General features: G+C 35.6%; 2 protein-coding genes across 2 annotated transcripts in view; both read right to left on the bottom strand.

Moving 5' to 3' along the window:
- Positions 1-14,646, bottom strand: part of LOC148155064 (uncharacterized) — a 34,794-nt gene that overhangs the window by 15,220 nt on the left and 4,928 nt on the right. The window lies entirely within an intron of this gene.
- LOC106905514 (myeloid cell surface antigen CD33-like) lies at positions 3,746-14,613 on the bottom strand. Its single transcript, XM_088014083.1, has 8 exons — positions 11,289-14,613; positions 9,970-10,057; positions 9,491-9,886; positions 9,110-9,406; positions 8,893-8,992; positions 8,751-8,786; positions 8,625-8,657; positions 3,746-8,545 (listed from the first exon to the last, which is right to left on the bottom strand). Exons 2-8 carry the CDS (start codon positions 10,010-10,012, stop codon positions 8,524-8,526), a joined length of 927 nt encoding a protein of 308 aa, XP_087870209.1. The 5' UTR covers positions 10,013-10,057; positions 11,289-14,613; the 3' UTR covers positions 3,746-8,523.

Genomic DNA, 14,646 nt, shown 5'->3' with positions numbered 1-14,646 from the left:
GCAGAATCTCAACTGCTAGAAAAGATTCAGCCATTAGCATTTGGAGCTCACAAAACATCACACAAACATCAGCGGAAATATGGTACCAATGATTTGGACTGCAGCATAATGCCAAACATGCCATAATCCAGCAGAAAGATGTTTGCACAAGGCAGCTTTTTAGATGAAACACTGTTTGAAACCTGACATAAACACAGAAAACATACCACGCTCTTGTGTCAAGAATGGCCACTTACAAATAACTAATTCCAATAAATAATGAAGAGCTTAATATTTTATATGTATAAATGTCTTAACTGTGCTCAAAATAAATGTTTCTAAATTTTCAGCATCTGAATTCCTCAAATTCCAGCTAACTAACATAAAATTATGACTGTTACATGTTTAAAAAAGAAACAAAAAGCAGAAGCAGGTCTGGTCAGAGTTCAATGAGAAGGGGGTTTTCTGCAGACTGCGTTTCTAAAGTACAAACACTCGGTTGTTCAGGCAGAGCAAATATGGATGTGTGTTTTTTGATCTCGGAGTGGGAACATAAAATTTTTACTGCTAAAAACAATCTTTGAAAATACAACATGATTAATTTTGTAATTGACAGGGCCGCATTTTTTTTTTTAATTTCTATGAACAAAAAGTAAATAATTAAATTGTGGAGGGCCCCCTGTTGGTCAGGGCCCCTAGAATTGTCATCACTTTTCCCCCTTATAATGTGCCTCTGTGCGTGACTCTCCTTTATCCGCCTAATTTCATGGCAGAGAATACAGAAATGAGGCAGTATTGATTGATTATTGTTTATTTCTTCCTTAAATGAAAAGTAAAAATTTGCCATTGAAACGAAAAGCGAGAATAACATGATTATAAATGTGAACTATAAATTGAAACTTGACAGCAGAAGAAGAGAAAGCATATCCACATTGATGCTCAGACTGTTTATTAAATGTTGCCGTAGACATTACAATCCTGTAAAGAAAAATATTAAATTGGTTCATTATTGCTTAATAAACTTTATGTGCTTGTATTGTACTCTATGAACCGTGCAAAAAAAAAATGTAAAACCAACAGCTCTTGACAAATATTATCAAAAATGTTGAAGTTTGATGTAAAAAGAGATAATTGTTTTATAAACATTTTTGTTTATAAAACATTTTGTGCTGCAATTGAAGCTGTAAATCTTCCTGGTTCTCTGAATTTTAATTTAAACTACAGCAGTAAACAATGAGTGTTAGATGTAAAAACTGACTTTTTATCTGAAGAAGTGAGGAGTCTGAGGTTTCTCCAGACACAAAATGTGCAGTGCAGGTCAGAGGTTTTCCGTTGTCTTCAAGGGAGCCAATAAACGTAAGATTGGACTCAGTGGTATACGTATTACTGGATATTTTTTTGTGCTTCGGTAAATACAGCATGTCCGAAAAGTTCCACTCAATTGTTGGCGTATTTGTCTTGCACTTGTAGGACACAGAACAAATTACACTCTTTGCCACTCCCTCTGTCAGCTCTCCTGGAGGTTCTACCATTTTGATTGTTTCAAATGGACCTAAGCAAAAACGATTGAAAATGTTTACTTGTAAAGAAAACTTAAAAATCTAATCAATTTAAACCACAACGTGTATATTCATACTCACATTCAACCTGCAGGAGGAGCTCACTTTTGGCACTTTGTCCACCAGGATATCTCACAGTGCACTCCACCTTCTTGTGGTCTTCTTCCACATTCCAAGTTCGTTCTATCGTTCTTTCCCAAATGCCGTCTGACAACAAGGAGTCCACGGTGCGGTCTGTTCCAGGAATGCCACTCAGAGCCAGGACAGGAGGAGCAGAAGAACATGTATGTTGCACTTTACATGTAACCCTGCTCTGATTTCCCACCCTAGGAGCATCAATGATGCTCATTTGAGGTTCTTGTGCACGATTTATAAAGATACAAAGAGAATTATGTTAATCAATGTAGATATTTAAAGTACTGGTGAAAGAGTGAAAGGAAAAGTTAAACGTACATTATTTTTACCTAAACATCAATTTTACTAAGAAATGAGAGACAAAAACAAGTTTCTTGCTGCAATGGAAATATCTGCAAGGGATGTGAATAATTGTGAGATTTATTTTGCTTAATCAAGAAGTTGTTTTTCCAGACATGTTTTGATGTATGAAGTTCTGTTACGCTACTCTTGAAAGTTGATAAATAAAACAAATGAGTGCATCTGCTGTGAAGTCAACCAACTGGACCTGAGACGAACAAAGAAGGGCAACATTTAACCCTTTCATAGTGGTCACTACAGTGGACAGCAAATGCCGTTTTCTTGTGCTTTTTGTGGATTTTCATGTTATAAAGGCACACAGACCACTGAAGTGGACACTAATGCATCATAAAATACACTATCAACTACTGGCATCAGCTGGAAATGCAAGAAATTATTTTTGTTATGCCAACCGACCCGGTCCCTCCTTCTACTGTAGACGACTCTTGGAGGTAAAAATAACCCCTAAAGAACAAAACTACTGATACAATAACTTTGAGAAAAGTAGTTATAAGTCAAAATTATGGAAGTAAAAATTAATCAGTTGCATCAAATTTCAGATGGTATGTAATATTACGCCGTTCAAAAGAAGAAAACCAAAGTACCCAAAAACCAGAGGTGCAGGAGCAAATGTTTAAACCAAAACATCTTGATGTAAAGGTATCTGAAAGAAACAAATGAGATGCAGTAGTATTACTCATTGAAGCAACTTATCATTAAAGATAAAAACAAAATCTTTGTACCATTTAAAGTCAACCAAATTTAGTTTAATTTTAATTTCTTTGCAGTTAAAATGTTCCAAGGCTGTAAAAAGACTGGTACCCATCTTTAATAAAGCTTTCTATAGTTTCTTTCTGTTCCCCTTTTTTTGTTTCCTCCTGACTAAGTTCTCATCTTAAAAGCAAATGAGAAAGAGGACTTTGTCGTGTGGGTTGTGCTTTGCATGCATGAGCTCAAGTAGTTCTGTCTCACTACTTATTTACCATGCCTCTCATTTCTACTGTCTTGATCAAAATCTTAAGATCAGGTGAAGAATTTCAAGTATTTGCAATGTGTACTGGTGGATCCTTATTAGCTCAAAAGTACTAAAATCAAAAAAAAAAAAAAGAAAAACAAACAAAAAAACGAATAAACAAAAAACAAAAAAAACAAAGACAGGAGCAAAAAGGGTGGAAAAGTGATGACATGTCTAGGGGCCCTGACCAACAGGGGCCCTCTACAATTTATTTATTTATTTATTGTTCATAGAAATAAAATAAAAAAAAATTGGGGCCCTGTCAATTACAAATTTAATCATATTGTATTATCGAAGATTGTTTTTAGCAATAAAAATTTAATGTTCCCACCCTCAACCCAAAAAATATACATCCTTATTTCCCCTGAACCCCCATCCCCCAGCATTACATGGTTCGTTCTTGCTTGGAGCGCTTCACCTTGACGCTGTTAGCAGCAGTCAGTGGAAGACACGAACGATTGTGGTTGTTAATATGCTGCTAAGAACAGTTATAAAATCAGGTGTTCAAAAAAAAAGAGAGAGAAGGAGAAAGAGAAAAAGGCAAGAGTGTCAATTTATAGCTCAGTTTTTCTCCGAGAGGCGAGTAGACTGTATGAGATTATCAACCATTCAGCATTGTTAGCTCAGCTACAGACTACTGATTGCCTCCATTTCACGATGTGGTGGATGCTCCTGCCACCACCACATCATGTTAGTATTTATTTCTTTATTAGTATAGTTTATAGTTTGTTTAAGTTGGCTATTTCATTTAGACATATATTTTCTAATGGGTGCACACTTTAGTTAATGTCTGTCTGAATGGATCATTTATCCTTGTGTTTTTGTTTGGGGTGCCGCTTATAGGAACCAGCTGGTGGAGGAACCTGGGGCAAACCATCTACCAATTACTGAAAGACTGAAGGGGCAGACTTCAAGTTGATTTTTATTTAATTTTGTCACTTAAATATTCACTTATTGTTTGTGCTAAGTTAAAGTTAGTTTGCTTTATTTGTTTATAGAATGCTTTAGTTAATTTTGTATTTATTTGTTCTTTTGTTAGGTCAGACCTCCCTCAAGTGATAGATTTAGGTTACTCCACTCCTATTTAAGCAGCCTTTGTTCTTTGTTTGGTAGGTCAGTTTTTGTTTTGTGTTCACTTAGAGTTCAGTTGACCTCAGTTAATTTGGATCCAAATTTGCTATTTATCTTTTGATTTATTCTAGCTTTAAATCTTTATGCTTTGTTAATGATTTTTTTTTTTTTGAAGAATTAAATGGAAACCTTTTTCTACTTTGAACATTTTTTGTCTTCGTCTGAGTCTGGTCCCTCACACTCTAGCATTTAATGAATTAAGGAATTAAGTTACCAACATATTCATATATGTATTTAACTTGTCCCTGTACCTTTTACCACTTAACAACAGATGATTCAGTCAGCAGCAGCTCTAACCCACGTCCCTCCTTATCTGCCCTCTCCTAAGTGAAATTAAAGCTGCAGTATGTAACTTTTATATAAATATATTTTTTCCACATATTTGTTAAAACTGTCATTATGTTGTGACATTATGGTATGAGAGGTAATCTGTGAAAAATCTTTTTCCTCTGCTTTCCCCCAGTGCTCTCGAAAAACAGCTAGTCAGTAACAGGAGAGGTTTAGTGCTGTCAATCACGATCTCATGTGGCTCATCCTTCCTCCCCCTGGCTCTGTGCTATTCTGCAGCTAGCATAGCCTGTTGTAAATGCTTAGTCTAGTAAGCATAGATACCAATGATAGCAGATAAACGATTTTCCTGTAACAATAAGTTGTTTCTCCACCATTAGCACATTTAGCAGTGAGTGAATGGGGTTGATTGACAGTGCTAAGAGTGTCCTACTGGTTTTGATTGGTTGTTTTGGTCAGAACGGTGCATTACTTTAACCAGTAATAGTAGTTCACGAAGGAGGTGGAGGAGATTGATTGTTTTCACAGATCATTTGTCTCATAACAAACTGTCACGACATGATGACAGCTTTAACAAATATGGAGAAAACATGTTTTTTTTAAATTAAAGATATGTTCTGCAGCTTGAAGAAAATGCAACTACATAGCATTTTTTGAGAAGTCTTGGATTGCTTCATGGATATTTTGCATGTTGCCTATGACTGTTGCTCATGGGGAGAGACATTTCAGTAATCTAAAAGTAATAGAAAAAAATTAAGCAACCTACTTGCATACTGTATGCAGACTGTGTGCATACTGAATTTTACTCTTATATGTAAAATTCATGAGCAGTAAATATTGTACTAGTTATCAGTATTGGACCAAAGAAAGCAAGGCAGTTGCAAGCCTTTGAAATTGTGACGATTTCGATGGGTTAGATAGACTCAAGAAATTGCAACAGCAGCTGCGTGAAGGGGCCCCAATTTAAGTTTTTTGTCAGGGGGCCCAAGATTCCTGGCAGCGCCCCTGCGTCCACCCCTCCACAAACCGCGGGGGTGGGGGTAGAGTCATGCCCTTTCTGAAGGCATGTTTTTTATTTATGTATAGTAACATCCTCATCAGCTTACTGGAAACACTTGCAACATGTTTAAAAACTTTATTTTTATGTGAGCAGCAACAGAAGTTGGGCTACTCATTGCTGATCTCATTTTTGAACCCTTTATGTTCTGCTTTTTATTGGTAAACTTTCTCAAACTTTATAGAAATGCAGTATGCCGTATGTTTAAATCTCATTTATAATAAATTACCAACTCTGTTGCAGTTATTTATTCTTTCATTTTAAAGCTTACTTTAAAAAAGTGATTGTTATTCAGCAGTGTAAGATGAAACTAGCTGTAACACATTTCTCTGAATTAAGATATTGATCAGGAGTCTAGCTGTATAGATCTATTTATTCAATATTCTCTGTTTTTTGTGCTCTCAATTAAATTTCTGAGAGCTAGCGGACAAAATGGTGACAGGCAACAGTTGGTAACTTCTTTCGTTGGCCTCTGTCTAAGCTACGCCCCAAAGAGGGCATTCCCTAGTGTGTCATTTCCTCAAAGCTCTCATTTGCATTTCCTACCATGTCATTTCCTGTAGGTTTCGCTTAGCTTTGGCTTAGCAACTAACAAAGATAGAAGGAAAACACAGAATTATTTATTCCCAACATGTATTCGTGAACAAACCCAGCTCAAACACAAATATTACACCATATTGTAGCCATTGTAACACAAAAATCAAACTATCTAGATTATTCTTTGCACTTTTACAAAGCAAACGTCCTAATTATATCCTAAATGTACAATTTATTTTTCTTTTATTTAATCTCTGCTGAACACATCAAATAAAATTTAATAGCATTATCATTCTCAGTGAATGGATGCTAAAGTTTTAGATTTTGTTTAACAACTTCAGTCTCAGATCAACACAGTCCACACCGTCAGCAGCAGAAACAGCAACCTTACACATATGGGAAAACATAGACTACATTTTTATGTTTTCCCCACATGATGAGGATGATACAATATGATTCGATAAAACTTTACATTCTTCATTAATGTGGGTTCTTGCTATTTTGTGTTTTAAGATCTTGCTGAATGTGCCCCTTTTTAACTTTAAGACCCTGCCCCTCCAAAGCTCTCTGCATGGCCCTGAGAAGTGAGCTCTCATGGGAGTGAACTAATGCTAAAAAATACTAATTTTGTCTCATTCATTTAATTTTTATCTGAATTTAACCCTTCATGACCAATATTGAGACTGCTTTCTTTTTATTAACTTAAAGTTAGTGTTTCCAGCAAATTCACTGGATTGCAAAAGTGCTTTCGGACCAGAAGAGGTTGCCAATGCTGTCACGGATCTTTAAGTGGGTGTGAAAGTTTAAAGCAGTTTATAGAAAATGCAGATATTCCACCTTTATTATAATCTCATTTTATTTTAAGTTCTGAAAGACAGGATTAAAAACACACCACACCTCCTCACAACTTTTGAGCTCCTACAATAAAGAAAAATCTAACTTCATAATTCCCTCAACAGTAGGGGTAATGACACCCTTCTGTGTTTGACCTCACACATGCAGCTGTTCTCTCAGGGACATGCTTGACAGGCTTCCTGTGTGAATTTCTGGCTGAACCGTTTTGAGCCTTTCACGCTTTATCTGTGCCACATGGCAGCTACAAATGGTAAAGGTCTACAGATGAATTTCAAGAAAACTGCTGCAGTGAAAGATCATGCAGCTGTTCTGAAACGCCTTGAAAAGTAGTTTTTTTTTTACAAAATAGAAAAATATTATGCATATTTATGCACGAATCAAAATAGTAGATACAACTACTTGCTGTTCATTTTTAACAAATATTTTCTTAAATATTGTATCCTACTAAGAATAACCTATTTATAGACTTTCTACAGTTAAGAGGGCAGTATTATGTATTTTCCACGCACATAGTGCCATTTTATAGCACAGTTAAGTAAGTAGTTACTTTAAGTTGTTATAAAAATGCTTTATATATCAAAGATGACTTGAAAGAAATTTTGGTAACACTTTATTTGAAGGGGTATCCATAAGACTGACATGACACTGTCATAAACATGACATAATACCTGTCATGAACATAAAGAAGTCTTTATGAATGAGAGAACAGTGACAAATGTGATGAGATATTTACATATTTACTCTGGAGTCATGGATGGAAGCACAATATTTTAAAACTGTTGCTAAGCATTCCTCAACATCACTTTCTCAACAAAAATATATTAAATCAGTTCAAATCTTAACCAAATGGGCTCTCTGTGAGTTTATTTTATACTCTGGCATTTTTGCATTATTTACAGACATATTTGGTCATTTTGAACTTTTGATAGTGGTTTTGCTTCGTCTAATCCTAGAAAACTATATGTCTACATCACTACAAACAGGTAGATTATTATTATCATCATGTCTAAATGATATTTGCATATAATTTTAACAATGAACATAGCTGTGCACTGGGTACCTACCACAACAACCAAAAAAAAGTGGAATATTGTATTTACAACGACAGAAATATGATCAGAGTGCAGACGAGGCAGAGCACACCGTCAAAGCCGCCTTATTTCTCACGTTGACACTGGTTATGTTTTCTGACACACTCTGTCATACTTGGAGCTTTTGGAGTTGAACGACTGGAGTTCAGTTGTGTTTATTTTATGTTAGAAGTGGCTACTTGCACACAAAATATTCAGGTAAAACAGAATATGAACTGCGTTATTTATTGCAGTTATATTTTATTCACTAAAATATAACAAAATACTGAATGGTCTGGCCAGGTTTGCCGGAATAAAAATAATAGCCTACACAACTTTATGAAAATGGAATAAGTTCATTTTTGTACAATTTTGATAGAAAAAGCACAACAAATAATTTTCGCTGATTTAAAGTTCAATGGTAGTAATAATTAAAAACAAGGCATGACTCCTAAAGCAAAAATCATTCTCATGGATATAAATGAAAATTAAAATGTGAACATCTACGTGCTGGTCATCATTTGCTCAAGTTTCTTACACTGGATTATGACCACAAAGTCACTGGCCACTGGAATGGAACCTGAAAAAGTCCCAAAAAAGTCAAATATTTATTTAGGTGAAACAAATGAAAAGTCTCATTGAAATAAATCAAATCTCACCTGCGAGACATCCTGGACAGCCTGTTGAACATGCTAAATGTCCCAGACAATTTGATTAATATTTATTTTTAATGTGATGACATTATATGTTTTTATTTTGTAGTACAATATTTTAAATCATTTTACCTTCCTTCACGACTTTGAAGCTCTGCAATGCGATTCCTTAAGAAAACAAAAGGAGGTTAAACAAGAACAGCACCGAGAAAAGAATCATTTGCAGGTTTTTACTCAGCGGATCCATTTAAATAGTCAATATCTGTAAACCTACTTGTACTTTTTCATCACAGCAGTGCAGATGACTCCGAAGATCACAGCCGTGCCAATGGCCACTGCGACTGGAATGATGATGTGATAAATGTTTCCAATACCTGCAAATAGAAATTAAATCAGACGCATGTCATGTGATGATGAAAAATGCTAATTAACCACATCCGGTGTGTATTTTGAACTATTCAAAGATAGGGACAGACAAAATTAGATCTCACGTTTTACATTGAGTTGAATAGATCTGGATTTTACTTTTCCTCCATTAAATGCTGCTGTGCAGGTGATTTGAGTGTGGTCATCCTTTTCCTCAGGAATAAACACCATGATGGACTGTGTCTCCCAGATCCCTGAGAGAACGGGCTTTTGAATATGGATAACGTCATCTTTACTTCCTCGACTCCATGTGAACACAGGAACATGTGATGGGCAGGTATGACGGACTGAACAGGTGATGGCGTAAGGTTTTCCTTGAACAGCTGTGTTTGACTGAAAAAGTTCAGGTTCTGGAGGATCTCCTATAAAAAGAAAAATGAGTTATTGGCTAAGGCCTAAATTGGTCTATTGCACTATAGTATTGATTTATAAAGAAGATTACATACTCTGCATCTTTAACTCAGCACATTCATCAACAAAGGAGTACTTTTCAGTGGTTTCTTTGTTGTCATGAGTTTTAACAAGCTCGATTCGGAAGCAGAATGGACCGTTGTCATGATCTTTAACGTCTGTTATTTCCAAGGTGCAGTTCTTATCACCCAGTTTTCCTAACATGTTTGTTCGACCCTTAAAACTATCTAAGACCTTTGTGTTATCCTCGCTGTACACAATCTCTTCGTCTTTCTTAATACGATGCCAGATGCCTCTCAGTCTGGAGGTAGGGAGTAATGTGCCAGGATAGTTGAATGAACAGGGCAGCACAACACAGGAGCCGACTACGGCTTCAAGAGATTTTACAACAGAGGCCGTCCACTTTTCTCCAAGCGCAGGGCTGCAAATACCTTAAATGGATACAACAGAGGAGGTTAAGAATGAAATGAATGATGAATATCAAGAGAGGGGAAATGAATGTGTGTTAACTTACCAACCAAAAGCAAAATGAAAATGAGCCTCCTAACTTTTTCCATCTTGTTCAAGTGTTAGTGTTCTAAAATGATCCTCAGTGTTGAAATCTATGCAAGCAAAACAATTAGAAAAAATAATTTGTGCATTTTTTTTTAACACTGAAAGGCCTCGATTACACAACAGATGCTATGGTTAATAATTTAAATTGAGTCTAGAAGAACACAAAATTGACTGGTTACCATACACCAAATTTGGTGATGTTATCCACAATGGTGTAGGGCTGAATCAAGCTATTACCCTACAAAATATAAAAATTAATTGTTTTTGCAAACAGAAAAACAGGCAGAGTCACTAAATTGTTGTTCTGTGTAGCATGATGTCTTCAAATTCTTAAGTAAGTAAAATCAACCCTCAACAGGTTTATCTGCCCTTGACAAATCTTTTGAGCCAATGTCCTTTTTGATAACCCTCCTACATATTACTAAATGAATATCAGGAAACCCCTATAGCCCTTGGCGTGAATAATGTACAGTGAAACCGAAATAGCATCTTGCATTTATCTCAGCCTTTGGTCTGCAGTATTTTCAATTGCAAAAGAAAGATAACAGACCACAGTTTTACAGCCAAACCATAACAAAATCTTCACTATTTTCTAATTATTTCTCATTCTTACCAGGAATAGAAGTGACACCGCTATACTAACATCACTAGACTCATAGTTTGCAGTGGATAATCACTGAATGCAAGTCGAACTTTTACAGTGCAAGAAAATATTTGAAAAAAAATTGAAAATTGTTTACAAAATCTGTGAATTAGTTCTCAAGTGTTATACAGGTGAATAGGAGAGCTAAACAGCCTTTAAACTTTTCATTGTGTTAAATTTGAAAAATTGTCTTGTTGTATTCCCCCAAAACAAAATGTTCAAAACGACAAAGTAATGATGCGCTGTAAAATTTTAATTCTGTAAGTATTTCTCGTTTTTCAAAAGGTGAATAAAGAATTTTTTGGTTGTCAAAAAAAGTAAAAAGAATGAATAAATAAATTAAGAATTTCTGAAGTTGTAAAATCAATAAAATGTCCATATTACTGCATCTCAACTTGGTTATCCTTCACAATTCAACCATACCATGGTAAGAAATTATCTCTTGAATAACTTCAGGCACAAATCTTATTACTACGACTAGAAGGATAATTAAAATTAAAATTCAGTACCATATCATAATATCTTGTGATTTCTAAGCCATGCTTAGAAAAACAAATCCATATCCATTAGAATTTACATTGCCTTTACATTATCTGAACCCATATTTAAGTAGCATGTAGAGTTTTCAGTCTTACCTGATAAGAGAGGCGCTGTCCTGATCTCAGCCCCAGTTGAATAAAAACAGGGTCACATCATTCAAGCTGCTTATAAATTGGTGAGACAATGCTTTCAGTTCACACTTGGAAGGAACCAATCTGCTGCCATGAGAGAAAATGTTGCAATTTCCCCCCCGTTTATTTGTATGAGACACAGCTGTGTGTTCATGCTTCAACTAGAAGATAACACAAAAAGAAAATGCAAAAAGGCAAACAATAGACAGCACTCTAGATAAAACCTAATCACATCTGTTGACTCACTATGAAAACCTTTTTCATTTGAATATTTTTCATTTGAATGTGTAAAGTGTGAGACACGGTAAAGTTGTGATCCCAGATTGTTGTGAACAGTTTCTGTGTGACTGAATACCAGCTAAAAATAAATACTGAAATAATTATTTACAAGGCTGTCTTTATTATAAGTTACCTTGCAGAAAAGAGCGTGTTTAAAAATACCTGGTTCTGGATAACGACTGGCTTAGACTTAGACCGAGACATTTTGGACATTTGGTGTGGATCATCTTGAGTCTCTGTTGTGGCATTTTCATATAAAACATCATGACTCCTACACAGGCTGTGATGTTATAATGGAACAATGATGAGTTCAGGTCATGGCTACGCTTCCTCAGCTCATGCCTGAAGGTCAAGTCTGCTCTAGCATGAACTTAAGGCCTGATTTTTCTTTTTTTATATAAAGCATTAAAATAGAAGCTGGGTTTTCCTGTCTCACTGTTGATTTTTAGCCATGACAACAATGAGAAGCACACATCCCCTAAATATCACTAATGCATTTCATGCTTGGCTAATTCACCAAAGTACTTTTGACTCCTGAATTAGAGTTGCATGACTGCGTAGCAATAAAACTGAGCAAGTGTTGTATATTTTAATTCAAACAGGATTACGGGACGGTGGTGGTGATGTTGGTAGGAGTTGGTTGCCGGTTCAGTTCCCACTCTGTCTGCCTCTGTAGATCCAACAGATCTACTAATAGAAACAGTCTGAAGCTGCTTATTCAATTAAGACCCATGACAAACAACTGTTAGCTGCAGTGGTGCAATCTGACTGAGCTTGAGTGATTTTGTAAAGAATATTGGGCAAAATGTAAGACTGTAGATGAGCAAAGCTGACATACCAAAGGACTTCCAGCTGTAATTGTGACCAACTTAAATGGGGTCACTAAGACCTGAGTCATGATAAAACAGTCAAAGCCCATATTTTGGTTCAGTAGCTACCTTTTTTCTGTAATAGGGAAATGGTTTGCAAGGCAACGTCAGTGATCTAGATAAATAATGTGAAAAGCTCTGGCAGCTCTTCAGCAGCAGCATTGATCCGCTAGCACCTTTTGCTCCTGCTGCTGTAGCCGAGCTGCTTCAAGATTCAGTGTATCGTGAGTTCACAGGTGACAGTCCACCAACCTCGGTTAGAACAAGGAGTGGATGGAGGTAATCTTTCCATACAATCATACTCAACTAGTCTGCCTATTCTTCTCTGATGTCAGCTTTTTTTTCCCCATTTGGAGCAATAACTGTTTGTAAAACTTTGAGTAGATCAGTAGTTTCCGACCTAATAAGACCAGCCTATGTGGGAAGAAAATCCTCTTTGTTCCCCATTCTGATTCTGACTTTAAACTAAACCAAATGTCCTAACCATATCTAGATAACCAAATGTGAAAAGTACCTTCAGTGTGATTGCCTGATTTGTTGTTTGTATTAACAAGCAACTGAACAGAGTACATTTTAAAGTTTCTCCTTTATACTAGTGATCTGCTTCAGCCATCTTGATTTTCTTATCTACGCTCTACAGGTTTTACCCTTATCGCTTCGTGTTCTTCCCTCAGATTTAACCCACCCACATGACAAGATTAAGGAACTGATTTTCAGTTCTGCTTTTTCTGAAGTTAAAAAGGCAGCTGAAGTAAATAACACATTTACTAAAATAATTTATCGGAGATGACAAATTAAAGTCTTTCGTTTGAGTTGTACAAAAAAATAGGAGAAACACATGCAATATTTCTATTTTCAAATATGCAAAATGATATCAGACTGGCTTTACCATAGACATGGAGATCTGTGGTACTTTTAAGGCATTTCTTGCCAATAAGCAGTACGATTTGGTCTTTGAACACACTGGTTGTGTTATTTGCACCAAACCTTATTTTTTGCACACAATAGTTCACTCTTATTTTTTAATACATAAAATCTTTATGCTCATTCTGCAAGTCTATTCAAGGGTTTATTGCTCATTACTAATTTTAAACTAATCTTCATTAACAGCGGAGGCCAGATCATTGCTCATAAGGATTTACACGTCTTGATTTTAATCTTTTTAAGTCTTCAAATTAAGCAGACAGACACCCTTATTGACAGACATTTCTCTTTAGCTGGATTTGTCAGTTTCACACTTATTTCTCCACTTGAAAAATATGACATTGCTAACTTTTTCAAAGAGACAGCCTCTGCTGTAGACCTTTGGATAAATTTATTTATGGAGCCCATTTAATGTCCACTCACTGGTGAATTAGTATTCCTGGCTACCATTACAGCATGGTAGCCCTGAAGAAATCAAATAAAAATGAAGAAAAACAATCATTTCTTCTGCCAACCCTTTTCAAATCTGAGTCGGTCGATCCCAAGATCATCTGAGAGTCACAGTCTACTTCGAAGAAAAAAAAATAAAAATAAAGCATATAATCTCCTTGCACTTGTATTCTTACCATTAGAACCGTTACCATTATTCTGTGACACAACAACCATCCACTTTACTGTGTTGAGGGACTCTGTCATAGATTTACAAAAATTAGCTCATAAAGGTGAAGTTGAGGAGTAATAATCAAATGGTTTTCAGACGGAAAGGACACAAACATGAGCACACCAAAAAGTGTGTCGGTATTTTGTAAATAAGAAAGCTATTTTTATTTGTGAGGCATCTTTCACAGATTAAAAATCATAACGTGCTCCATAAAGATACAAAATAGAAATTAAAACATTCAGCTAAAACGTTATTAAAAAAGACCAAAACAGTTAATTGATATAAATCAATGGTACTTAAAAACCTGTTAAGGTAAAACTTGTTTGAAAGAAGAATGTCTTCAGCAGGTTTTACTAAAATGTCTTCAGAGAAACCTAACAACACAAGAAGCTTTGCAGCTGTGTGTAGATTTCGGTTTGGGGACTTGATGTCTCAGCTGTACTGTGTCACTGCTTGTAACTAAAACTGATGCAGAAAAACCATCAGTGATTTTCTGATTAATATTCAGTCTTTCTGATTTTAATTTGGGAGGAATAGATGAAACATAAAGTGAAGAGTTCACAGATGGATGGATGGATGGATGGATGGA

Source organism: Poecilia mexicana, unplaced genomic scaffold, assembly GCF_051168715.1.
Source record: "Poecilia mexicana isolate PSO_F unplaced genomic scaffold, ASM5116871v1 scaffold_16, whole genome shotgun sequence".
In the NCBI taxonomy this organism is placed as follows: Eukaryota; Metazoa; Chordata; class Actinopteri; order Cyprinodontiformes; family Poeciliidae; genus Poecilia; species Poecilia mexicana.
This window is presented reverse-complemented; position numbering and strand designations above follow the sequence as displayed.

Coding starts and splice junctions, on each gene's coding strand:
- LOC106905514 (XM_088014083.1), bottom strand. CDS start 10,012: ATGGAAAAAGTTAGGAGGCTCATTTTCATTTTGCTTTTGGTTG. Junction 9,407..9,490: donor TGCTGAGTTAAAGATGCAGA/GTATGTAATCTT, acceptor TTCTTTTTATAG/GAGATCCTCCAGAACCTGAA. Junction 8,993..9,109: donor TATTCAACTCAATGTAAAAC/GTGAGATCTAAT, acceptor TTCTATTTGCAG/GTATTGGAAACATTTATCAC.